This window comes from Aspergillus pseudonomiae (genome assembly GCF_009193645.1).
Source record: "Aspergillus pseudonomiae strain CBS 119388 unplaced genomic scaffold BDV37scaffold_194, whole genome shotgun sequence".
Taxonomy (NCBI): Eukaryota; Fungi; Ascomycota; class Eurotiomycetes; order Eurotiales; family Aspergillaceae; genus Aspergillus; species Aspergillus pseudonomiae.
In genome coordinates this window covers 1-22,956 of record NW_022476186.1, presented here as the reverse complement: position 1 = coordinate 22,956, position 22,956 = coordinate 1, and the positions used below count along the sequence as shown (strand labels likewise).

The following is a 22,956-nucleotide window of genomic DNA, read 5'->3' as shown; positions in this document are numbered from 1 at the left end:
TTTTTTTTTTCTGACAGGCTGGGAAGGGGGGAAGGAGCGCTTACCATGGCCTTGATGGTGTTTCCGTTAGGGCCTGTTACGGCAACGCAGGCGCCACATTCGGCCGCGTTGTCCCAGCGTGGGGAGCCGAGTGCGGTGCCGAAGAGGTTGGATGGCAGTGTGTAGCCCGTGAACGAGCATGCGCCGCCGGAGATGTTGCCGCCGTAGAAGGTGGCTGAGCCGGAGTTGGATGCGCTGCTGCTGCTGCTGCTGCTGCTGCTGCTGCTGCTGGCTGAGGAGCCGGTGGATGAAGAGGTGGAGGCGGCTGGGGCGGCCGTGCTGGTGGTTGATTGCTTCTGCTGCTTAGTTGTAGGGGCAGCCACGGCGGTTGTGGGTTGGATATCAGCAGCGGAGGAAGATGAAGTAGAAGGCTCGGCGACTACTTCGGTGGGCTGAGCATCAGCCGTGGTGGAGGATGTTGTAGCAACGGTTGGGGCTGCTGCGGGCTCTTCGGTGGAAGAGGATGAAGTAGAAGGCTCGGCAACTACTTCTGTAGGCTGGGCTTCAATGGTGGTGGAGGGTGTAGCAACGGTTGGGGCCACCACGGGTGTCTCGGTGGTGGATGATGAAGTGGTAGGCTCGACAGGAGCGCTGGATTCCACCGGAGCAGGAGTCTCAACCGGGGTGGATGTAGGAGATTGGACTGGAATCTCCGGGGTGATGACTGTGGTCTCCGTGACGGTTGACGAGGACTCCAGGGTTGTAGTTGGCTCAACGGATACAGTCGACGCCGGAGTGGAACTAGCAGTAACAGTCACATAGTATACACTCTGTGTGTATCCTGAAGGACACACCGACTGGCCCTCATGTCGAATGAGAGGGCTTGCAGAGACGGATCCCGAAACACTCAGGGCAGCAAGGCCCAGGGAGGCAATGCGTTGATACTTCATAGTGAACCTTTGTAGATGAAATATCGCAGGCCTGATGTATGTCTCAATATCGAGGTAAGTGATGAGGGAAAAGAGTAATAATGCCTATATCTCCGCCAGCAAAGGAATGTATTGAATGGGAAGTAATGACCGGACGTGCAATCGGCACCGACTTGGTTTCAAGGAATGAACGGCTTCTGAATCTCGGATTCCAGAGCCAGTAGACCTGCTGTTTCAAACAGAAAAAGGAACGACTGAGAGAGGAAAATGGGAGGAAGAAGAAAGGGGATATAACAGCGGGATTCCGGGCATGACGGTGAGACACAGTCCGAAGGCCAGAATACGGTTATGGTTCGTGCAATCCTCGCAGTGGATCCGTACTTCGTAGTTTAATTTCCCAACGCCTATAGTCAAGACCGGATTTAGCCTATAGCCATGGCTCGGATGGAGTGATGCCTATCCGGCAGTGGTCCGGATCGCTTGGATCCATCATCCCGATCCGCGTTCGGTGTTTCATATAAAAGGCTCATTTCGGTAGTGGGCAAATGATCCCAAGTTAGTTGCTGCCACCTTCACATTGTGTGCACAGAGTCTTACGATCGATTGATTAAAGATACGACGCTAAAATATTACAATTGTGGAGAGGTCATTTCGTTAGATTGCAAGTGTTCAGCCACCAAGCCAGAGTACTGGATAGAAACAATAGGAATTTGTATTGTAGATTCTCGCCACCCGATAACAGATCAAAGCATTGATGAGTACTGGCAAGCGGATGAGTCTATCAACCCCCACCCTCTCTCCTCCCCGGCATGAATCACCATCCACATATGTACACACGACGAGTCATCTGTAGCTCAATCAGGTTGTAAGTGTCACAGCCCTAAACTTGCCGGTCGGGATAGCCCTAGTCGGTGCTTCTTTATGTAGCCCAGCCATTTCAAGCAACGCATCTCTAAACCCCCGATGGTCTAGTTGGATATGGCGTCCGGCTGTAATAGCAATTATTATGGAATGATATCCTGTCACCGGAAGGTCGCCGGCTCGATTCCGGCTCGGGGGACGAGATAACTTTTTTGCGTTTCACCTCAGTAGGTGGTGAGGTGGGTCAAGCATAGAGTTTAGTGTCGTTTCCTGCCGCATGACACATGACACTTTTTCAGCACGTTGTCTTACCTACTTATCTTACAAAACCACCTCTTCTATGTAGAATCCAAAGTGGAATTCAAAGTGTCTTGTACCTCCCTACCAACATTTAGCAGTATGTGGCCATTGCGGGTGGCATTATTCAGTGTACTCACCCTCATAACGCCCTAGGGACATTATCATCACATTGGAGTCATGTATAAGAAACGACATGCAGGGACTTGCAGTAAAATAAATACTGCGATACCCGTGTGCCAGTGAACGCAGCATGTGCTTGCTTCTCTTCATATATATATATATATATATATGCTATGCGATTGGGCTATCCGTCCAGGAGAGGAGGAATTTTCAAAAAGCAACGCCGATTCGGAGAATCAACCAGATTGCAGGATTATCAAAAAGTTATCGCTTCCCCCGAGCCGGAATCGAGCCGGCGACCTTCCGGTGACAGGATATCATTCCATAATAATTGCTATTACAGCCGGACGCCATATCCAACTAGACCATCGGGGGTTTTGGCGATGCCGGGTTTTCCAGATTATGCTATACAAATAAAGGTCATACTCGAAGGCAGTCGGCTGTGCTTGTCTGTAGAAACGAAATCTAGTAATACTATGCTGATCCCTGTTGTTGTTTTGTATTTTCTTCAATTCTGCTACGGAGATTACAATATAAAATGAGTTGTGCTGGAAGAACCCCCCGAAAGTACTAGACTGAATAGGGTTAGGGCACGCCGCCGGACCCGAATAGGAAGACGGACCGAGATGATAATCTAAAGATTAGCGCTAGTAAACCTTGTTCTGCCGCTTTCTGTGTAACCGCTTCTAAATAAGGACTAGTTCATGCCTGCTAGCCTTATTGGGTCTAGTGGGTGCTTTGAACACAGTATTAATGTTGGACCATGTACTGTCTACAGAATATATACTCCATTCGCAGTTGCAGTTAGGTCCTTCATGATCAAGACTAGGCTCGCTTAGGAGACTAATATAGCTAGTATGCTGCACTTCTTGGACGAGCTGTGGCTGCGTATTTAAATGCATAGAAGTCCAAATGGGCAAACAGTACTCAGAAGACTAGAAGAAATAAGGGGAAAAAGGGAAGGCTCGATGATAGAATAGCAGCACCCCGATGACGGACCAGGGGCTCGAAAGCATCTGGATAGGCACTACTCGACTGATTTGGAGACCTCTTTGTGTGGTGCAGGCCAGCTTATGTGATGACGCGACACACCGCTGTGTGATTCCAAACCTATTGATTTATCTTGAGTCAATCACATTCTTCAAAGGAGATAGTAGCGCACCAGACACCTTCTGCTTTCTCATGTTGTGGTGTTGCTTTCTAGTTCACAGGTCAACTATCCTATATAGTAGAGCCTTCATTCAAACCGCGCATAACGTTGGGCATATAAGCCGCCGCGAGTCATGCGTAGCAATCGTGTACAAAGCACCACGTACCTTCCCAACATAGAAGAAAAGAGGCGACTCAGATAATCCTCTACAGATACAGGCCAAATATCTGACATCCCTGATGTTAGGGGGGAAAAAGTACCCCGTTCCCCCGCCGGTGTCCTCGGTTACAAGAAGCTTCCATCACAGCCGAGTGTCATATCCAACTAGATCATCAGGCTTAGATACATTTATCTCTTCAACTATTTCATTTATTAGCAAACATGTCTTTAAAGTGGAAAACGATGGTCACCATCCAGATAAAGAGCAGCCTGACAAGCAGAACAAAGATCTGTGCGTTCCATTCCGATTGATATAGTTCCACTTGAACAAAGGTAGCAGGACACACAGATAGAAGTAAGCCGGCATGGTGGCTAAAGAATCAATGGAGTAGAAGAAATATAGTACAATTAACAACCTTCAAAGACTATTTTGTTTCTATGTTAGGTTGAGCGGCATATTTTGTATATAGAAACTGTGGCTATGGCCAATGTGCTGTCGGCGACTTAGGAAGCAGAATTAAAAAAATGCTACTAGGAGAATCTCAGTAAGAATTTTGCTGCACTTGAGTCATCCCTGCAAGGCTATTCACGCGAGGGGTTGGAAGTGGCAGGTCCCACTTCTACTGTCCAAGGAAACATTTTTCTAAGAAGGTGGCAGTGCCTTAAGGGACGATATTCATTAAAATTGCAGGAAAATTATGGCTTAACACATATTCCGTACCGAGAGCTGGTATCATATATATAAAACAAAGCAGTTCTTCTTCACTCGGTAATAAGTTCCAATATTTCTCCACTCTAGGAGTTCAGACACTTGTAAATGCCATCCAGGACTACTGATGTATACCTTCTCCGCCTTGACAAAACAGTGCTAAACGGATAAACGATGCGATGTCGGATTGCTACCCAAACATATGTGATATACCAATGTTAGGAAATGCACTGCATTTGAAAATCTGGGATTTGGCTGTTTCGCGGCCCTAGCACGACGGTTAAACCACCGAGAGCGCCAGAAATTCACAGAGGGCTACCATTATCGTCGTAAGATTGGCATGCAGTAGCTGTCAGACAGCTCTCCTCCTTTGAATGCACAAGTCCTTGAAGGAATAGAGGCCCTACTACCTAGAATCCCACATTATCTCATTCAACCTTAGGAGTGCGTCTGCGCTCGCTTTCTTTGCAGCCATGAACTCTTCCCGGTTCTCTGCACCTCTAGGTCCTTTGAGAATATCTGAGAAGCATAGATCGACAAGGACCCTGAGTTCATCGTAGGTAAATGGCTCGCCATTGCCAGCAGCCAAAGCTTTCTCAGGGTGTGTTGCAAATGATTCTTTCTCATCTTTTGCGTAGTCGAGAGCCTTCTCGGCGCCTTCCAGGAACCAGTCCAGGAACTTAGCACTACGCGGAAGAGCGACAACCTCACGGTGCTGCTCAGATGCCCGCTGAGCATTTTCTTCCTCATCTGTATCCATACCCGGGTCAATGATGATATTCTTCAGGTTTTGCTGGAGGACGAGGACGTCCAACTGAAGCCGCAGTGCCCCATTCTCATTCATCGCGCCGATAAGATGGGCACGCGCAATAAACACCTGATCGATAAATCTGGCCAGTCCTGATGTGATATACCAGCGCTCGGCTGATCCCAGATACGAAGAGATGTTTGTATCGAAAGAGATTAGATCATTGTTTAGTTCAAGTACAGTTGGTGAAGCGGAAGTTGGCTGGTTCAGGACTATATGCCACCAAGTAATGTTCGAGTTGGGGGAGGGAGTTGTAGGTTCGGAATGGCGATTATTCCTGGGGTTGGGGCCAGCCATGGTCCTCGTGAGCATATGAATAATGCCACACCGAATGTCAATGTGTAAAGCGAAAAGTGCGGTTGAAGAAAGATCGCGCAGCGATTCGATAGTAGTATCGAACGCAGTCGCAGTTTCTTGGTTTAAGGGAAGGTACACTGGTTGGTTTGATCCCTCATGCTTTGGCACCATAGCACCAATCAATGTCCATCTGCGGTTTGGTGGTCCGCTTTCTTGTGGGTGCCGTGGTTCAGATGATGGCTGCGTAACTTGGCGCAATTTCAATAAATGGCTTGCAAGCCATTGCTTGATCGGTGTCAGTAACAATATCGAGATACAGATACAAATGGTCGACTCACTGTGCTGTTATATAGAAGAGAGAGAGCCATGACGGTTTTAGGATCAGAGATGATATCGTACGGCTCCAAAGGTACTTCGTTTGTATGTTCGAGGAGCAGGTTAGTTTCCTGAAAAGTAGTTAATGACAATTGCATCCTTCCTTAAGAATCATATTCACCTTATCTACGAGCTCTGCCTTGTTACTTGCTTCTGTTTTCCATAGCTCACTGACTACATCGTGGATGTCACCTGATCTGGCATATTGTGCAGCGGCCTTGAGTCGGAATTCACCATTGTCACGAGGAGAGATTTTGGTCACGATGGCTTATACATCAGATCAGATAAGAGTGTCAAGAAGTATATACTTTTCGGTCCTTACCTCTGTACCACCCACAGCATTTATCGTAATAATTCACGATTTGTGTGATCAGTAGTTGTGTGAATGCTTGGTCATGGGGGATACTAGACAGCATTTTACTGAACTCGCGGATGATGGACATGAATTTAACCGTACCCTAATGCACCCAATGTCAAGAAAGCTTCAGTGGGTTGGGATGTTAATAGCTTACCTTGAAGACTGGACGCGGAGACACCGCCAGCCATTGGGGATCTTCTGTAAATGCATCTGGTGTAATGTAACTCAACATACAGAGATCTGTGACCGTCTCATCAAGCTGGGGGAGGAACACGTTGACCATAAAGTCGTCTAAGAAGGAAGTCAAAGTACTCATAGCAATATCGGAATCCACGGGTACAATTTCCTTTAGGCGTTGAATGAAAGAGAGCGAAGGTGGAAGAAGGATGCTCATGTTGAATACACTTGGTTCGATAAGAATCTTATGACCAGTTCCTGAATTTCCTTGCTTGGAATCCGAAGTCCCATTCGGAGTAGATTTCTGTCTTGTCTTCGACACCAGACCTGGGACAGAAGAGCGGAGTATTTCATCTAATTCATTTTGTTCGGCTTTCATTTCCGTCGTCCCATCCGTCTCGGACAGTTTGAACATTTTCTAATACTGTAAGCGATGGTACACGGTAAACTATATGGTAGTTAGTTTTACACACCTTGCTCTTGTCTCTGTAGCCTGAGTAAAGATGGCGCTTGGAGTCGTCTTCACCTCCTGGCCGGAGGGATGACTCTCCATCAGTCGCTAGATAATCATGCATGAGTGATCGAATCTGTCACATCAGTTAGGTTAATATAACAAAGATACTACCAAGCAAGCAGGGCATGTCCAACTACCGACCTCACTTTGGTAGAGTTTCCACAGCTCCTTGAAACCCCCTGCAAGAGAGCTGCTTTTAGGAATGCCTTCACGTTCAACAATAGCTGCAATGACATCATGGACAACGCGATGACCTTCCGCAATAGACTCGAATTTGGCATACAAGGTCCACAAAAACTCAGATAGGACATGCCCACGGTTCTCGATTGTTTCAGTCGGTAGGTTTGTCTTACTCTCCTTCGCTGCAAAGCCACGAGTCAAATCTGGAAAGCGTGCGTCAACTTCTGCGTTTGTTTTGTCAACCACCGCAAAGAGTTCAACTGGAAGCCGCTGTTCAATCCGGTCGACAGCGATATCCAAATGACCCATTTTATTCAATGCTTCGATTAAGAGTCGGATATAGTAGAATGTGTCAGCTTCCGGGTTACGAGAAGCATCCTCCACCATGGGTGCCGAAGCGTCCAGCTTCGCGAGGAAAGTATAAACCGGTCTGTCCCAAGATGCGCCAGCCCATCCGGATTGACTTGGGCTGTTGTTCTCCCCCTCCGGGGTTGGTGGTTTCCATCGGTTTGAGCAATAAGGAGATTTGAGATATAGATGATCGTGCAACTCTTCTACCAATATATCTGTAAGTGATATTTCTTGGTTAGTGAAGTAGGCACGAATATCTGCGAGAGCGCCGATATTGTCCAGCTCGGAGCGTCGTAAGAGACGGAAAGCATCGTGAAGTACCTCAACGGCGGCGAGGAATCGCTTATCGGATATTCGCGACTCCAGCTTCTCCGGAAGAGATTGTATCTCTTGGATTTGACTAAACAACTGGATAATATCGTCGTACTTCTGAGAGGAGGTCGCTAAGTCTTTTAGTTCGGGCTTAGTTGACAGTAACCCCGACTTAGCCTGTTCCAGAGCATGTTTCAAGTTACGAACTCGGCCTTGGGAGCTCTGAATACTTGACTGAATCTTGTGGTAAGTACCAATTGAGCTGTTAAAGCCCTGGTGGTGTTCTAGTAATAGTTCTCTTAGCCCGGATCCATGCCAGACAATAGTTCGTGAGGACCTACCGTTGACAACAGATTTCAAAGTCCTTTGAATTCGATTATGCACACCCAAAAATTCGGGCTCGCGATCGGCTTTCCCCAGTGTACTTGTGTCCATTAATTGTAAAGCTACCTGAACTGGGACGCATTCGTCCGAGGCTACGAGATCCCATTCTTGTTGGATGGACTGTAAAATTTCTGTGATGAACATGGGTATGAGTTAGTAGAAGGACAAAAACATCTGAAATAAATGAAGAAAAAGTGGGCTGGCAATACGATATACAAACCTTCAACAGCCTGCGATCCAGCCGAGTTATTACTGGGGATATTTTGATCTTTCTCTCGGCTGCTATCTGGCAACCGACCATTGTCCCCTTGAGGCCGGCCATCGCGCGACGAACTTTGTAGCTTCCTCTCGGGGTCCCCGTCTCGTTCTCGCGTGCGTGAGCGTGATGATGAATATCCGTGATCTCGATCCCAATCCCGTCTTTCACGGCGTCGGTCGGGTGATTGGGACGGCGACAACCCAGGTTGCTGTGGAGTCTCAGGATAAAATCCACCATAGCCTCCCGGCCGACGCTCTCGTCCACCTCCTCCGTAGCCGTTTACAGCCAGATTGCTGCTGTTGCCATAACCTCCATCGATGTGGTCATATCGGCTGGCGTCGGGGTGCCCGTATCCATTGGCGTAACCTCCTCGGCCACTCATACCAGAAGTCTGTATTTAACGAGTATTGGATATGCAGGGCGGAGAATTAAGAGGATTCGTAATGGGGCACGGAAGGTAATTGGGCTTCGTGGAGTCGGCAACCAGGCTTAGCGATGACGTTGAGAAATCAGGCAGGAGAAAACAATCATGATCGTCCTCGACACATAGATCTGGGTAAATTCGAAGCAGGCCACAGCGCAAGTGCTGGATAACTATGGTGTAAATCCAACAAGATATTTGGGATCAAAGGGATCGCGACAGGCGGCAAGTAAGTTGCATGGGGGACAGCTATACCTAAGGTGTCGTGGGCTCACGGGTTCTCCACATTAAAATGCATTAAATCCCGTCCAGTCAGCCACATTCCGCTATGAAATGTATTTCCCCGAGAATTCTACATAGTACAAATCTAACGAGACACATGAATCTACTTCAATGGTTTTATTGGATTGTTAGAATAGAAACACATCTATGCGATTTCTATTATACTATAAGGGTTCTATTAACAATTATAGTTTTACTGTCCGCTGGTGTTTCAGCTCGCTAGCTCATTTGGAAATGGGTTGTGTTTCCCGCTGGAGCCAGCTGCGCGTGTGTTCATCACTGTTGAAGAAGTGGTGGGTCTTCTCCCAGATCTCCGCATGATAGTCGTTCACCCATTTGAGCTCAGCATCACTGAGAAGAGACGGTTCAATCAGATTGCGACCAATAGGGGCCATTGTGACATGTTCGAAGCCCAGCCACGGTTTGTCGCCAAACTTGTGCGTGGTTTGCACCTCACGTGCCATAATAACATCTGATACGGCAGGTTAGTATCGGCTTTGGATCAAAATCTGTATCACTTGAAGGCTTACTCTCTATCCGAATACCAAACTTGCCGTCCTCGTAGAAACCAGGCTCTGCTGTAGTTAGTAGACAGGCTCTCATAGAATAGGGCTAAAGTAGCATACCATCAGAAATGACGTTCCCGGGTGCTATAGGGACCTCGGTGTACTGGACACGGGTGCCGACACCGATTGGTCCCTCGTGTACATTCTACAGCTTGATAAGTATATTATGTAAAACTCGCAAAAGCTGACTTGCTTACCAAGTAGGAGCCAATTCCGTGTCCGGTTCCATGTAAGTAATCGAGTCCCTCCTTCCAGAGGTACTGCCTGGCGAGCACATCAAGTGCAAACCCACTGGTACCCTTCGGGAATACAGCAGTATCCAGACCAATCGTACCCTTGAGAACCAGTGTGAAGGCCTTCTTTTCGAGCTCGGTGGGTTGTCCGAAATGGAACGTTCTGGTAACATCTGTGGTTCCATCCAGGTATTGAGCACCAGAATCGCAGAGGTAAATGGCATTTGGATCGATGATAGAGCAACTTCCCTTTTCGGGTTTATAGTGGATGACTGCGCCGTTAGGGCCTGTAGAAGAGATGGTGTCAAACGAAAGACCAGCAAAGAGTTCGTGTTTAGATCTGATCTGCTCTAGTTTGTCTGCGGCATCCACCTCGTCGAGAGTCGATTTCTTGTTGACTAATTCGTTCTCGAGCCAGGCGAAGTACTCTATCAATGCGGCACCATCGCGGATGTGGCATGCTCGCATGCCCGCGAGCTCCACATCATTCTTCACTGCTTTCGCATCGCCTATGGGGCTACGAACTTCTTCGACCTGTCCCTCGCCTCCAAGGCTAAGGCTGAGGGCCCACGAAGCTTTATTGGACAGCAGAAATTTAGAGGCCGTTTCTCCCGCTTCTTGCTTTCTTGCCTCACCGAGGGCCTTCGCGTCGGCATAAATAGCATCATATGGCTTGATCACAACGTCTTGGCCCAGATGAGCAGTCACCTCCGGCGTCAGCTTGTCAGCATCGACATAAAGCTCTGTGGTTGTAGGTGTGATGATGGCAAAAGAGAAGAACACCGGATTATAAGGAATGCTGATATTTAGTTGTAAGTAAATTGGTATCCGGAGATTGGACTTATCCATAAACTTACTCGCTGCCTCTTAAGTTAAACAGCCAAGCAATTTCATCGAGCATTGCTGTTATCACTTGTTAGCCACCAAGGATTTCGATGTAAAGTAAGCAGGTAGCAGTACAAACGATGAAGCCTGCCGATTTTTTCGACTCCAGCTCTTTGCGGAGTTCGCCAATCTTTTCCTGGAAGCTCTTCCCAGCATATTTTTCCGGATGGACTCTTACCTTCTCCCTCGGGGGAGCAGGCCGGTCCTTGCCCCAGACCAGATCAACCAAGTTCTGCTGAACACCCACCAGCGTCGCGCCATTTTTCTTGAGAGTTTCCGAGAGGCTACGGGCACCAGCTGTGAAACTTAGTTTCAGGAATTGAGACTCAGCAAGAACAAGGTCATTCACTCACACGCGGTGATCAAAGCTGGGTCAACACCAACGACCTTACCGCCTTCGGCCTGTTCGGTAGTCCTAACCACATACTAAGCCCAACGATTCTGAACAGGTCATATATGCACGATATAACATACCATTCCTGCCAAGTCGGAAAGCCTTCGACACCACGCTTCAAGAGCTGCCAATTGCTGTCAAGCTGTTTTGAAGCCTGGTTGAAATATCGCCCATCAGTGGACAGAGCGGCCTTGTTCAGGGAAACAATGGCTGTTCCAGCGGATCCGGAGAAGCCAGAGATAAATTCTGTGGCAAGTGTGAGCTATACAGCGGTCTATGGTAGTGGAGTGGAGAGTTTGTGCCGGAAGATGAAAGGTAGGGTTTAAGGACGTAAAGCTAACCTCGGCGGCCGTCACATGGAGCAATATACTCTGACTGATGACTATCTTCGGATGGGACAACTTTGAGAAGGGTGAGTATTGAAGTAAATCAACTAAGCACAGTGGAATGATGTCATACTGTAAACATCTACCTTGTGCTCCTGCATCAACTCTCTGAGTCTCGCGAGGCGTTCGGAGGTGTTCACGGTCTCCATATCGATTGAATAGCGCGGTACAGAGATAGAAAAGAACCTTGGGCGAGAGAGGGGTAACTGGCGAGCCGATCGAAATGTTGATATCCACGGAGAGCGAATTGGAGGGCGAGAAAAAAGCATCGACGAGCGAGGGTTGAAGAAAAGGATGCAGGTGCCCGAGTCAAAGGTGCCCCAAAATCACAGATGACAAGTACAAGTCCTCGGAATGTTGCACGAATCTGCGAGGGTTGTGAAAGGACGAGGTGGGGTTGAAGAGATGGAGGGTTAGGTATAATTGTAGTGGTTAAGAGAAGGTCGTGTGTGCAATGTTCGAGTGGCAGCCGTGGAGATATGGAAGGACCAACAAGACGATTAGCTTGGGTTTAAGAGCTGTAGCTGCAGTGTACCACCACCGGTGTAGGACCGAACCACCATTACATTACCTACAGCAGAGATTCCCGGCAATTACCGTCTTTTACCGCCTTTCGTCATTTTTTCACCCCACGGCTCCATTACTGTACAATACAGAGTCGTGACCACAATTCGTCATCTTCGGGATGAACATCAGAATACAGACGCCACTTTTCTCACTTGCAGCTGAAAAGATAATAATTCTCCAGTCGCCTCTTTGGTCGGTGTTATTCCTCCTGAAAGCAGGGAGTTTCTGTTGTTGAATGGACTGGAAATGACAGGTTTATCCCATGGCTCCATGACAACGCGCACAGAACACCATATAGACCCTCCAATGACTCTTGTCACATGGTACAAACATACGGACTAATGTCTTCCTTTTCAGATGTCCTCTTCCCCTCTCATATTCTAGTCAAACACTGCCTTAACTTCCCCTCCATCCCACATCTTCACCGCCTTACAACTACGCGGTAGTGTTATCAGCACGTGACGCCCCTTTACAGCTGTTTGAGCCAATCTATACCCGTTCCTTATCCACTACAGCAAGGCTTCAAGTGCTTCGGCCATGTCTGTGGACGTCCCGGGCCAAAGCTCTGATGCACAAGTCCTCATTAATGAGGCGAGGACAGTATGCCTGGCCCATAATTCCCACTTCCTGCTTAGCTTCTAACAATGCCTAGCTGGTGTCTCAGTTATATGATCCAGCAAATACCGGCAACCCCGCCAAGATCAAAGCTATCCAGGAGCATCTGCAGATTCTCCAGAAAGGCCCCCAGGCATGGCTCATTGCTAATAATCTCCTCAGTGATGAGAGTACTGACTTGAGGTTCTTTGGAGCCCTAACATTTACAGTCAAGATTAACCAGGATTGGTACGTGAACTGGCATACCCTTTTCGCGATTGGACACCCTGACTTACTGGTGTCGGCTGCAGGCAACAGTTAAATGAAGATGAGGCTCGAGAGCTTCTTGGGCGACTGATTGACCACTATGTTCTCTTAGTAAATGAGGGAGAGCGCCCTCTAGTGGTACGCAAGTTGGCTTCCAGTCTAGCAACCATCTTCCTAAAGCCGAATGCTCCCTGGAATCATGCTATTTGGAACCTGGCGGCTTCTTTGGCAAATGGAAAGCATCTCTCTGAGGAGCAGTGTCAGTCTTTTGACCTGCAAGGTGCTGTTCTTCCTGCCATGTCCGAAAGGCAGGTGGTCAGCTTATTATACTTCTCTAACATACTGGCGGAGGAAATCAATAGATGGAGTCCGGAGTCACGGCGAAATCGGGATAGTAACCGGGCATCTGAAAATATCAAGCATGCTTTTCTTCTAGTTGAGTTCGTCCTCCGTCATATGCTGCAGCAAGAATCTTCCGGTCACTCTATATCTGATGGCGCTCCAGGCGTCGAGGCCATCAACTCCTACCAAGTAAGTATGCCCACGCCTATCCAACGAAACTTGCCTAACGTCAGGGCTACAGTCGTGGGCCTTGGTCCGTAATGCACTCCAACTCCGCGACACGATACGCGCCACTCAGCTTGCTCCTGCCACCGACTATGTGATCCAAAGTTTGAACGTTCCCAGCTTATCTAAGACTGCAATGCAGGTCCTGGTTGAATTAATAGATTGGCGAGACAGTATATTTAGCCAGGAGCATGTCTACTCTATATTGGAATATATCATCAGTGATCTTGGCACGGCCCATATCGCTTCCATAATGGATGCCGATTTTGAAGATGAGAATATGACATTCTTGGAACTTCTATTAGCGTACGCAGCACTCAAACAAAGGGAGCTTCTGATTCAGCCCTTGAATCCTGATCATGAGAAAGTTCTGGCCCTTCTCCACACACTCTTCAAAGCCCCTGGATATGCAGCAGTGGACGAGTCAGCATCGCCGTTGGTCCTTGAGTGGTGGACTGAAGTTGCAGATGATCTCCAAGAGATATACTTGGATACAGAAGAGAAAGAAGGGCTTGATCCCGCTAAACACAATCTTGCCCGTGCAGCTATGGATTGCTTTGAGAAACTCAAATACCCGAGTCCAGAGGAGCTACAAGAATGGGGCGATGATGATCGCAGTGAGTTTGGCGCTTTTCGCCGCGACGTTTGCGATTTCCTCCTAGCAATCTATCCTATGTTAGGAGTTGAGTTAGTTCAAGTGTTCCAGGAACGAGCAAAATCATCTTTAGTGCAGCAAGACTGGAGAACATTCGAGGCCGCAATATTTTGCATGGCTCAACTTTCGGAAGCTGTTGACGAAAACCAGCATGCAGATGAATGTTTAAACGCAATATTCTTTTGTGATGAATTTGCTCGGTTATGCACAGGGGATATTGCAATGATTCCAGACAAACCTCGGCAGACACTGGTGGACATGCTTGGACAATATCAGTCATACTTTGAACGCACACATGCCTTACTTCCTCGCGTACTCACGTTCCTTTTCGCCTCATTGGACGTTGCATCATGTGCTTCTGTAGCATCCAAATCTATATCGCATCTTTGCAAATCATGTCGCAATGCTCTAACATTCGAGCTTCCAGCGTTCATGGACCAGTTTGAGCGTTTTCGCTTCAAGCCTACAGCCACGGCTTCCACCATGGAGAAAGTTCTAGAGGGAATCGCTGCTATTATACAAACTTTACCTACTGATAACGAGAAAGCTCAGTTCCTAGAGCGAATACTCAAATTCTTCCAGGAGCAGGCAGAGCTGGCACGAGATGAAGCCTCTCGCGGGTTAGTGGAGCCTGCTCGCTGTCGCGGCCAGTTAGTTCTCCGCTGCGTTGCAAGTATTGGAAAGGGGCTCAGAACAGATGGTGAAATCGTTTTAGACGCTCTTGACGGCGGGAATGGGGACCCTTATCCACCGACCTTCTGGAATACGGGTAATGGCGCTGTATCGCAGAACCTGATAATGCAGTGCATGCAGCTTCTTATGACCGACTTTCCTTTAGACGTGACCATCATCGAAGCAGCATGCGACATACTGAAGGCTGGTTTTACCGAAAACAGTGGCCCCTATGTCTTTCCACCAACGGTGACAGTCAATTTCGTGAAAAGTATACCGTTAGGGAGTGCCGGCACAGATATGGTTATGGGTACGGCCTCAGCGTTCTTGGCCTCTCACAGTGCACATCCACAACGTATCCGTGAAGAGACTGTTGCCCTGATTGTCCATGTATATGAGACATTTTGCTGGATGCACGAGAAGCCAGAGTTCTACGACCCCGAGGTTGCAAACAGCGGCATCGACTTCCTCACTCGCCTGCTCCCCAAGTATTACCCTTTTCTTTTCACTCTTACTGCTGTACCTCAGGAGTCTAACCAGCCAGGAACTGGTCATGTTGATGGCGCCCCTCAGCGTCCACCAGTACTCCAAGCGATTCTCAACTTTACACTCCTCTCCTTGCAAGGCCCGGAGCCACTCCCCCTTCGCTCTGCCTCCCAATTCTGGGTAGGCGTGCTGAACCTTCCTAACGAGGAAGAAGCTGTACAAAGAGCGCTCAGAGACAGTATTCCAGCTCTGTGCCGCATACTGGCATCTCAGGTCGCCGGGCGATGTGCCCGCTCCGACCTTGAACATCTCTGTGAGGTGCTCAGAAGGCTCATCTTCAAACAGCAAGGACTAGCTCGCCCGCATCTCGCTAGCACACTAGCGGATGTATGTAATGATCAAACAAATCACAACCAGAGTCCTGCTGTGTCACCCGAGGAGAGACAGCGCTTTCTTGCGTCGCTGTTAGTTGCCAGGGGCGCAAAAGCCCAGACGAGCCAACTGACGCGTTCCTTCTGGGTGAAATGCCGTGGATCTGGTTTCGATTATATTGGGTAGATACCAGGGGTTACAGTTGTCGCAATGTGGACAATGCAACAAATACGAAGAATTGGGTTTGGATATGTCCAAGTAAAAATAACTATCAAGTCCAAAGTGAGGCCCGAAAAACTGATGTAGACGCACAACAGGGCGATGTCAGCAACAGATGTGTGAGTGCCTCATAGGGCAGTGGCTCAGGCACAATTCATCATGTTCGTGCCTGTCTTGTCATAATGGTGCCTATTAAGACAGGCAACGCATTGTTCCAGCGCTAACAATAACACACCACCAGACAAAGAACCACTTGTTCTCCTTGGTAAAGTGGGTCACCATGTACGATCTCCAGCCACTGGGGCGGTGTACGTACAGATCAACATCAATTTTGACCAATCTGGAAGCTCCTTGCTCCGAATCTGATGTTCGGCTCGCCTCGCTTTCACCAAAGATGGGTCTTTGACTTCCGATCAGGCCCACCATATGGTTGAGCTGAATGCGCTGCCCTTTATATAGTTCTGTTTAGTTGCCCCCCGCAATCTTGAAACCCCCTAAAATGAAGACTCTCTCCACTGCAAAAACTCTTTGTGTCTTGACCCTTTAACTACTTTTCTCCTTTTTCGCATGGTCTCTTCCCTCGTCCCAATTACTTTCTACGAGGCTCAGTTTTGGAACAGACATCATGCCTGTTTTCGCGAATTCCCCCGAGGCTCTTTCAAATGTAACCCGCACGGATTCGCTTGATCCCGCCACGACATGTAAAGGTGTTACAGGTAATGGCCGGCCATGCCGCCGTGCATTGGCATCTACGGATGTAATGTACTGCTGGCAGCACAAAGATCAAGACGTGCCAGTACCGAACGGGACAGGCAACAAGCCGAACACTTCTCAAATAAATCCCAGATCAAGTATTGATACATTGATGGAGCGACTCAATATCAATGACCCACAGGACAACACCAACAAGTACCGGCCGTTGAAGAAGAAGAAGAAGACCAAGCGAACATTATGCTGTTGCTTCGAGATTATCGAAGAGGATGAACCGCTTCCTCCGCGGCCCGTGCGTCCATCTGGAAGACCCCAATCAATGCAGCAAGTGCCATCCAGTGCTCCTCAAAGACCGCAAAAAGGAGGGTGGGTCCCTCCAACAGTCTCACCTGAAACCAATACCGCCCTTACCGAAGAGCTTGCCAAACCACTGTCGGAAAAAGATGAGCCGGGGTATATTTATATCTTCTGGGTCACGCCGGCCGACTCGTCCAGGTCGATGCCGCCACCTACAGACGTCGCCTCGTCCTTATTCTCTAAGCATGAGCGCGGAAGTAATGCCATCCAAAAGGCCAGAGATCTCAATGCCTTGGCTTCGAAGCCCACTGAATTTAGTCCCGGCACAATTCGCCTCAAGATCGGCCGAGCGAACAATGTCCAGCGTCGGATGAACGAATGGACCAGGCAGTGCTCTCACCACATCACCCTGATTCGATATTACCCCTACACGCCGTCGTCGCCCCGCCCAAGCAACGGACCCGCTCCCGAGCTGGGAAGGAAGGTTCCGTATGTCCATCGCGTGGAACGACTGGTTCACCTCGAGCTGGATGACTATAAAGTCCGCGACATGGGCAAGTGCGAGGAATGCGGCAGGGAACACCAGGAATGGTTCGAAATCAAGGCCGACAAAGAAGCCATCAGGGGAGTGGACGAATGTATTCGCAGATGGGTGAGATGGGCAGAAAGCCAGTAACCGCCGGATTGAATTCTATAGAATGTGTGACATAAAATAACAGGACAAACTCTCAATCAAGCCATAGATAGTAATTTAGATAATACAATGCAGCTTCAACTTACATACTGGGCGGGGGAGGGGGAAAATCTCCTGAAAGCAACCACTTCGTAGCAATAAAAATTAATCATTAGACCCATAACTAGGAGTAAGTAGAAGATAGTCGCTGACCACCATCCCAATCCCGATCCCGATCCCGATCCCAAATCCTAATCCATTGAAACAATCCCAAATCCCACCCGAGCCAAGAATAGATAGATAAAATAAAAATACGTAAAGGAAATGAAAAGAAAGGAAGAGAAGAGAAGAAAACACTTCAATCCCTATCCCCTTCCACCTCCAGATCCCCATCCAAAGCCACCCCCCTCTCCCCATCAACAACCCAGCCCAAGACCCGCTTCCCAACCACAAAGACAACCCACCCCCATCCCCAAAGACAGAACCCCAAAACACTCGTCCCGATCACCACCGGCGCGAGCACCAAAACGGCCACACAGGAATACAGCGCCACAGCGAGCGACGCGACAATCACAGCGCCAGCGACGAACAACCCGATCGGCACGCACGAGCAGACCAACTGCGCCAGGAGCAAGGTCGCGATAACCGGATGCGCGTGCAGGAAGTCCAGGACGGTGGAGACGACGGAGTTCAGACGGAGCGTTTGGCGGAAGAAGAGGGTGGAGAGGTAGGTTTTCACATCCTCGATGAGGATGGTGGTGTCTGCTGGGGCCGCCGGGGGGTCTTCTCCTTCTTGGTCGTGGTCGTGAGAGTGGTCTTGGGTTTGGTCGAGGGGTTGTACTTGTTCTTCTGGGGGTGGGGTGAGGAGGACCTGGGTGGTGGTTGTTTCGGAGGCGTTGTCGGGTTTGAATTGGGGGAGGGTGAAGGAGTGTTCGGTCATTGTTTTGGGGGGGTGGCACGGTTGTGTGATTGGTTTTGGTTTTAGTCTTCGCGGTTCAAGTTTGTTGCGACGCAATGCAAGTAGGTAGGTAGGAAGTAAGTCTAGGGGTGTTGAATAGATAGGCGTTGGTGTTGTTGGGACGTCATTCTGATCGAGTGTTGAAGCTGAGATGATGGAGAATCTCTACCGAGGCTTTTTTTCGAGCATTGAAATGGTATTACGGAGTGTCATGACTCTGTTAATGAGGTTTGGAGTCATGGGGAAGTATTACCGATACGCCGTGGTTACCTCCGCTGCGGGTTGGGGAGCGTTGGGGTAGATCTCCATGGATGAAGGACTGAGGTTGCCCCTTTCACGTGTGTCATGGTCTCCTGCTCTTGACTTGATGGCCTTCTTCGCCTTTTCTGGACGTTTATCTAGAAGGTGTTGCCCGAAGTAGAAAGGTTCTCGAAGGACCTGCCTTATCTGGTAATCTATCGGACTGATCTCGAATTGATTCAAGTCCCTATACGATTTTGGTTTGGCAGGATAGCGATCAACCTATACAATTGACTTTTTCTTTGTTAGGAAGGTGATCTGTCGGGTAGATCGAGATTCGAGACCCTGTTCCTGTCGCTAGTTTAGTATCGAATAAGTTCGAGGATTAAGGCTCTAGAAAGGACCCCGGCAGCTTTTATTGGTAGGTTTCTGATGGACTTAAGCGCCTCGTCTGAGCTAAAAACGCGAGCCTCATAATCCTGTCATCAAATCAGGATCTCTGTTGTCTTACCCTGTTCCGGCTGACCGTTCCAGGCAGCTGCTTTTACCGCTATGCAAGATCTGTCGCCATGACATGTTATCTGGTGGTACCATAATGCGCACTTGAAACAATTATTAGAGAGCTTTTGTGATCGCCCAAGTCCTATTAACACACCCAAAGAGACCATGTGACAATGCTTTCATATGCTCATAGCTCGTAATCGACAATGTACAGTACATCTTCCCTCCTTTATGTTCGGATGGGTGAAAACAACAGGGGAAGAACATAGTCTCAAGAAGACACTATATCGACTTTTCTAACGCCCGCAAATGAATGAAACAGCAAATGGGGTATATCTACCAGCCCCTCTTAGCCAGCTTGTCGCTCTCAGCCATCTGAGACACGTTGATTCCAACCATGGCCTCACCCAGACCCTCGCTGACCTCAGCGAGAACCTTGGGGTCCTTGAAGTGAGTCACAGCCTGGACAATAGCCTTGGCGCGCTTCTTCGCATCGCCAGACTTGAAGATACCGGAACCGACGAACACACCATCGCAGCCCAGCTGCATCATGAGTGCGGCATCAGCGGGGGTGGCAACACCACCGGCAGCGAAGTTGACGACAGGGAGACGGCCCTTCTCGGCAGTCTCACGCAGGAGCTCGTACGGGACCTCAAGCTCACGAGCGAAGGCGCGGAGCTCAGGCTCGTAGTCGGGAGAGGACTGGAGGATAGCACGGGCACGAGCAATCTGAGCGTTAACGGTGCGCATGTGCTTAACGGCTTCCACCACGTCGCCGGTACCGGCCTCACCCTTGGTGCGGATCATAGCAGCACCCTCGGAGATACGGCGGAGAGCCTCGCCGAGGTTGCGGCAGCCACAGACGAACGGAGCCTTGAAGTTGTGCTTGGTAACGTGGTAGATGTCGTCGGCGGGGGTGAGGACTTCGGATTCGTCAATGTAGTCGATGCCAATGGCTTCGAGGATCTAACGTAAGCATTGTCAGTTTCCGGCGGCATATGCAGCGTGGCAAGGACGCTCCTACCTGGCATTCAACGAAGTGTCCAATACGGGCCTTGGCCATGACAGGGATGGTAACAGCCTCCATGATCTCCTTGATCATGCTGGGGTCGGACATGCGCGCCACGCCACCCTGAGCTCTGATATCGGCGGGGACACGCTCAAGGGCCATGACAGCGGCAGCACCGGCTTCCTCGGCAATGCGAGCCTATACGAGTGTCTCATTAGATTCATCCATTGAGCAGAAGCCATTGACCAAGTGCATACCTGCTCAGCATTGACAACGTCCATGATCACACCACCCTTCAACATCTGGGCCAGACCAGCCTTGACGGTGAAGTCGTTGGAGGCAGCAGCCCCATTAGTTCCGTTCTGCTGAGAAGCCATTGTGAGAGAGGTTTGTCCGAATTCGAATTGAGCAAGTTAGGACACGGGGAGTGAGAGGCGGAAGGATGGTCTGAGAACGAGGGAAGAAAGAAGGAAGAAGCCGAGCCGGGATATTTAAGGCGAACGGATGGTGAGTCAAAGAAAGCGAAGGGCAATCGACGCCGAGAGAACGACCAGAGTAACGTAGGGCGTGCCCATGGAACCCACCCTTTCGTTCATTCCCCTTGTTCACCCCGCCGACTTTTCCCTTCAGTCTGCCTGTCCGCGGAGAGACGGTCCAATCAGAAGGCCACTGCCCCTCCATCACCTTGCGGTAGAGTTTAGCAAACTTTCGGCCGGAAACTTTGCAATACTGGCGCAACCCCCGCCGCTCACCGGTTTCCCGCGGGCATACCTGGCTGTCCGAGTGTCCTGCAAGTATTGTACATTTCCGGAGTATCGTTCCTCGTCCGATGGCCAAGATAATTACCATCCATTCGGTGGGTTTCATTGGTGGGACCACCCACCGCCCAGACGTTTTTACCAACTTGAGCAAAATTTTTGTAAAATAGAACCCTCCCGAATAGATCTAGAACCACACATCTTGGTAATATTATGAACAGTCTGCTAGTAGTTACAAATAGCAATAAACTCGAATAAGAGACTTTAGTTGTTGGACTGAGTATGAGCAAGCAGCTAAAGTGTACATCCTGTATTCAAATGCGGATCCACTGAGTCAGAGTATATCCCGCAAAATATTGTATGCTTACTACCTCACATTACCCCCGCCACTCCTTAGGACTGCCAAATAAGGACTGACACATGCTACTAGCACCCGGCCGAGTACCTTACCTACCAGTTAGAGTAAAATTACATCTCCATGTGTACTGCAGTACCAACTTTTACTTCATCGTATACTGAATAACGGAAACTTCCGAGGCGGAATGACGGAAGTTGCCACTTGACACTTGTATAGATCATGGCATCTGCATATCAATCTCAATAGTAATACCGCTGGAGGGAAAAGCATACCTCTATTTGCCCATGTAAGAGCTATTATTAGTCACCGCATGTTAAACAAGCTCCTTCGAAGTCTGCCCTCACTATACTAGTAAAAACTGGCTGACAACTAACTAATCTTCCTAGTCAACCTGGTCGAGCACAGATATACTATGCCTGCATATCGGATCAGATATGCGGACTACACAGTACCTGTCCCCACTCCATATATAAGCTTAATACGGTGATACACATTAGGTTAAATATAGCCTGTCAGAACCTTGCTTCTCAACGTGGCTCATCTATGATCTTCTACCTCTTCTAGTTGATATTTCGGGCTTTTGCCAATAAATATCTTGCTGTACACGGTTGTTATAGCGCCCGAAGGAATAGTTATTGTAAATCAAGTGACTGCGAACCACGTGCGCCTTTCTATCAATTTGGTCGCTATCCGTACAGCCCATGATATGATTCTATCGTCCCTGCTTTGGCTTCTCTGAGGTTAATAAGACAGAGGTCTGAGACCCTATGCGTACTGAAGGAGCGTCTCAAAATACTGATGCAAAATCACAATAGCTGCATCTTCCAATGGCTCTAGTTGTTACAGTTATATGGGGCATGTCAACACCGTTGCCCCTTGCTACTATTGTTTAGAGCTATCGGAGTCCTGGCTGACAGATCTCTCTCTCGTAGGTGTCCGATTGATTCACGAACAACAGACATATTGTTTAACAGTTCAAACAAGCCAATGCCATGCCTGTAAAACCACTATTTACATAAAGCAGTAAACCAACTAGCCAATTGCTATGTGGTAGACAGTTGTATATTTAATTGAGATTGACAGATTGGCCTTCCGGTGACGTCACCGCCATCTCCAACATCTCCTTCAACAGCTGTTACATTCCCACTCTCAATTCCTTGAAGAAGCTTCCTCCCACCTCAAAAAGGCTCTACTACCTAACCGCAATTCCAAGAAACCAACCAATCTCCTATACCCCCACGGTAACCCATCGGATACACCCAAACATGTCATTCCTCCTCGCCCGCACCTCAGCCGTCCTCGGCGTCGGACTTGGTCTCTCCCTCAGTCCGCTCTCCCCCTTCCGATCCGCCCCAATGCAGTGCCAATACAGCGCCCCCAACTACCGACCCGAGTCGCAGGCCTCCCCAGACTCAGCCTGGGCCGTTGACCGCAGCGACCCGGTGCTACTCAAACAAGGAGCCACGAAACACAATTCTCCAAGCGGGTGGTTAACGGCGTCCAATATGCGACAGGTGAGTCTGGGGAGTGTCCTCGGGCTGGTTGTGGGGGTGGGGTTGAGGGCGTTCTCGAGGGTCTTGGTTGTCCTTTTGGGCATGGGAGTTGTGTTTATTGAGGTATGTTCGTTGTTTTTTTTTTTTTTTTTTTTTTTTTTTTTTTTTTT

At 48.9% G+C, this 22,956-nt stretch overlaps 6 protein-coding genes and 2 non-coding genes across 8 annotated transcripts; 3 read left to right on the top strand and 5 right to left on the bottom strand.

The window, feature by feature from the left end:
* Window positions 1–44: 44 nt before the first annotated feature.
* Window positions 45–929, bottom strand: BDV37DRAFT_289780 (uncharacterized protein; the record flags this gene model as incomplete). The annotated part of the gene is made up of 1 exon (XM_032088547.1): window positions 45–929. A coding segment is annotated over one exon (885 nt), but the record flags the coding sequence as incomplete, so codon positions are not given.
* A 936-nt stretch (window positions 930–1,865) lies between these two features.
* Window positions 1,866–1,968, top strand: BDV37DRAFT_t244. Its single transcript has one exon. It is a non-coding gene; the product is annotated as a tRNA-Tyr (tRNA).
* Window positions 1,969–2,461: 493 nt separating this feature from the next.
* On the bottom strand, window positions 2,462–2,564 carry BDV37DRAFT_t243. The gene has a single exon. It is a non-coding gene; the product is annotated as a tRNA-Tyr (tRNA).
* Window positions 2,565–4,150: 1,586 nt separating this feature from the next.
* On the bottom strand, window positions 4,151–8,865 carry BDV37DRAFT_266838 (exocyst subunit SEC8). Its single transcript, XM_032083955.1, has 9 exons — window positions 8,184–8,865; window positions 7,921–8,094; window positions 6,878–7,863; window positions 6,696–6,809; window positions 6,200–6,640; window positions 6,010–6,145; window positions 5,809–5,954; window positions 5,651–5,758; window positions 4,151–5,597 (listed from the first exon to the last, which is right to left on the bottom strand). Exons 1-9 carry the CDS (start codon window positions 8,602–8,604, stop codon window positions 4,614–4,616), a joined length of 3,510 nt encoding a protein of 1,169 aa, XP_031934349.1. The 5' UTR covers window positions 8,605–8,865; the 3' UTR covers window positions 4,151–4,613.
* A 162-nt stretch (window positions 8,866–9,027) lies between these two features.
* ampp (aminopeptidase P) lies at window positions 9,028–11,750 on the bottom strand. The gene is made up of 10 exons (XM_032091173.1): window positions 11,463–11,750; window positions 11,345–11,404; window positions 11,084–11,249; window positions 10,963–11,024; window positions 10,685–10,906; window positions 10,582–10,627; window positions 9,689–10,523; window positions 9,552–9,636; window positions 9,456–9,500; window positions 9,028–9,397 (listed from the first exon to the last, which is right to left on the bottom strand). Exons 1-10 carry the CDS (start codon window positions 11,656–11,658, stop codon window positions 9,150–9,152), a joined length of 1,965 nt encoding a protein of 654 aa, XP_031934348.1. The 5' UTR covers window positions 11,659–11,750; the 3' UTR covers window positions 9,028–9,149.
* Window positions 11,751–12,493: 743 nt separating this feature from the next.
* On the top strand, window positions 12,494–19,092 carry BDV37DRAFT_277228 (putative importin 13; the record flags this gene model as incomplete). The annotated part of the gene is made up of 8 exons (XM_032085709.1): window positions 12,494–12,556; window positions 12,609–12,799; window positions 12,862–13,348; window positions 13,401–14,679; window positions 14,878–15,751; window positions 16,398–17,448; window positions 17,802–18,196; window positions 19,065–19,092. 8 exons carry the CDS (start codon window positions 12,494–12,496, stop codon window positions 19,090–19,092), a joined length of 4,368 nt encoding a protein of 1,455 aa, XP_031934347.1.
* BDV37DRAFT_75450 (pyridoxal 5'-phosphate synthase subunit PdxS) lies at window positions 18,944–20,766 on the bottom strand. Its single transcript, XM_032091172.1, has 3 exons — window positions 20,435–20,766; window positions 20,193–20,375; window positions 18,944–20,134 (listed from the first exon to the last, which is right to left on the bottom strand). The coding sequence occupies exons 1-3, from the start codon at window positions 20,552–20,554 to the stop codon at window positions 19,505–19,507; spliced, it is 933 nt and encodes a 310-aa protein (XP_031934346.1). The 5' UTR covers window positions 20,555–20,766; the 3' UTR covers window positions 18,944–19,504.
* Window positions 20,767–22,558: 1,792 nt separating this feature from the next.
* BDV37DRAFT_289773 (uncharacterized protein) lies at window positions 22,559–22,909 on the top strand (the record flags this gene model as incomplete). Its single annotated transcript, XM_032088546.1, has 1 exon — window positions 22,559–22,909. A coding segment is annotated over one exon (351 nt), but the record flags the coding sequence as incomplete, so codon positions are not given.
* Window positions 22,910–22,956: the final 47 nt, after the last annotated feature.

Excerpts from the sequence above, each read along its gene's own strand:
- ampp (XM_032091173.1), bottom strand. The coding sequence starts at position 11,658 with ATGCTTTTTTCTCGCCCTCCAATTCGCTCTCCGTGGATATCAACATTT. Across the intron at positions 10,628-10,684 it reads ATCGGCAGGCTTCATCGTTT|CAATGCTCGATGAAATTGCT; the intron begins GTACTGCTACCT and ends AAGTGATAACAG. Across the intron at positions 9,637-9,688 it reads ACGGAATTGGCTCCTACTTG|AATGTACACGAGGGACCAAT; the intron begins GTAAGCAAGTCA and ends ATCAAGCTGTAG.
- BDV37DRAFT_75450 (XM_032091172.1), bottom strand. The coding sequence starts at position 20,554 with ATGGCTTCTCAGCAGAACGGAACTAATGGGGCTGCTGCCTCCAACGAC. Across the intron at positions 20,376-20,434 it reads ACGTTGTCAATGCTGAGCAG|GCTCGCATTGCCGAGGAAGC; the intron begins GTATGCACTTGG and ends ACACTCGTATAG. Across the intron at positions 20,135-20,192 it reads GACACTTCGTTGAATGCCAG|ATCCTCGAAGCCATTGGCAT; the intron begins GTAGGAGCGTCC and ends TGCTTACGTTAG.
- BDV37DRAFT_266838 (XM_032083955.1), bottom strand. The coding sequence starts at position 8,604 with ATGAGTGGCCGAGGAGGTTACGCCAATGGATACGGGCACCCCGACGCC. Across the intron at positions 8,095-8,183 it reads TGGATCGCAGGCTGTTGAAG|AAATTTTACAGTCCATCCAA; the intron begins GTTTGTATATCG and ends TGTTCATCACAG. Across the intron at positions 5,759-5,808 it reads AGGCAGAGCTCGTAGATAAG|GAAACTAACCTGCTCCTCGA; the intron begins GTGAATATGATT and ends ACTACTTTTCAG.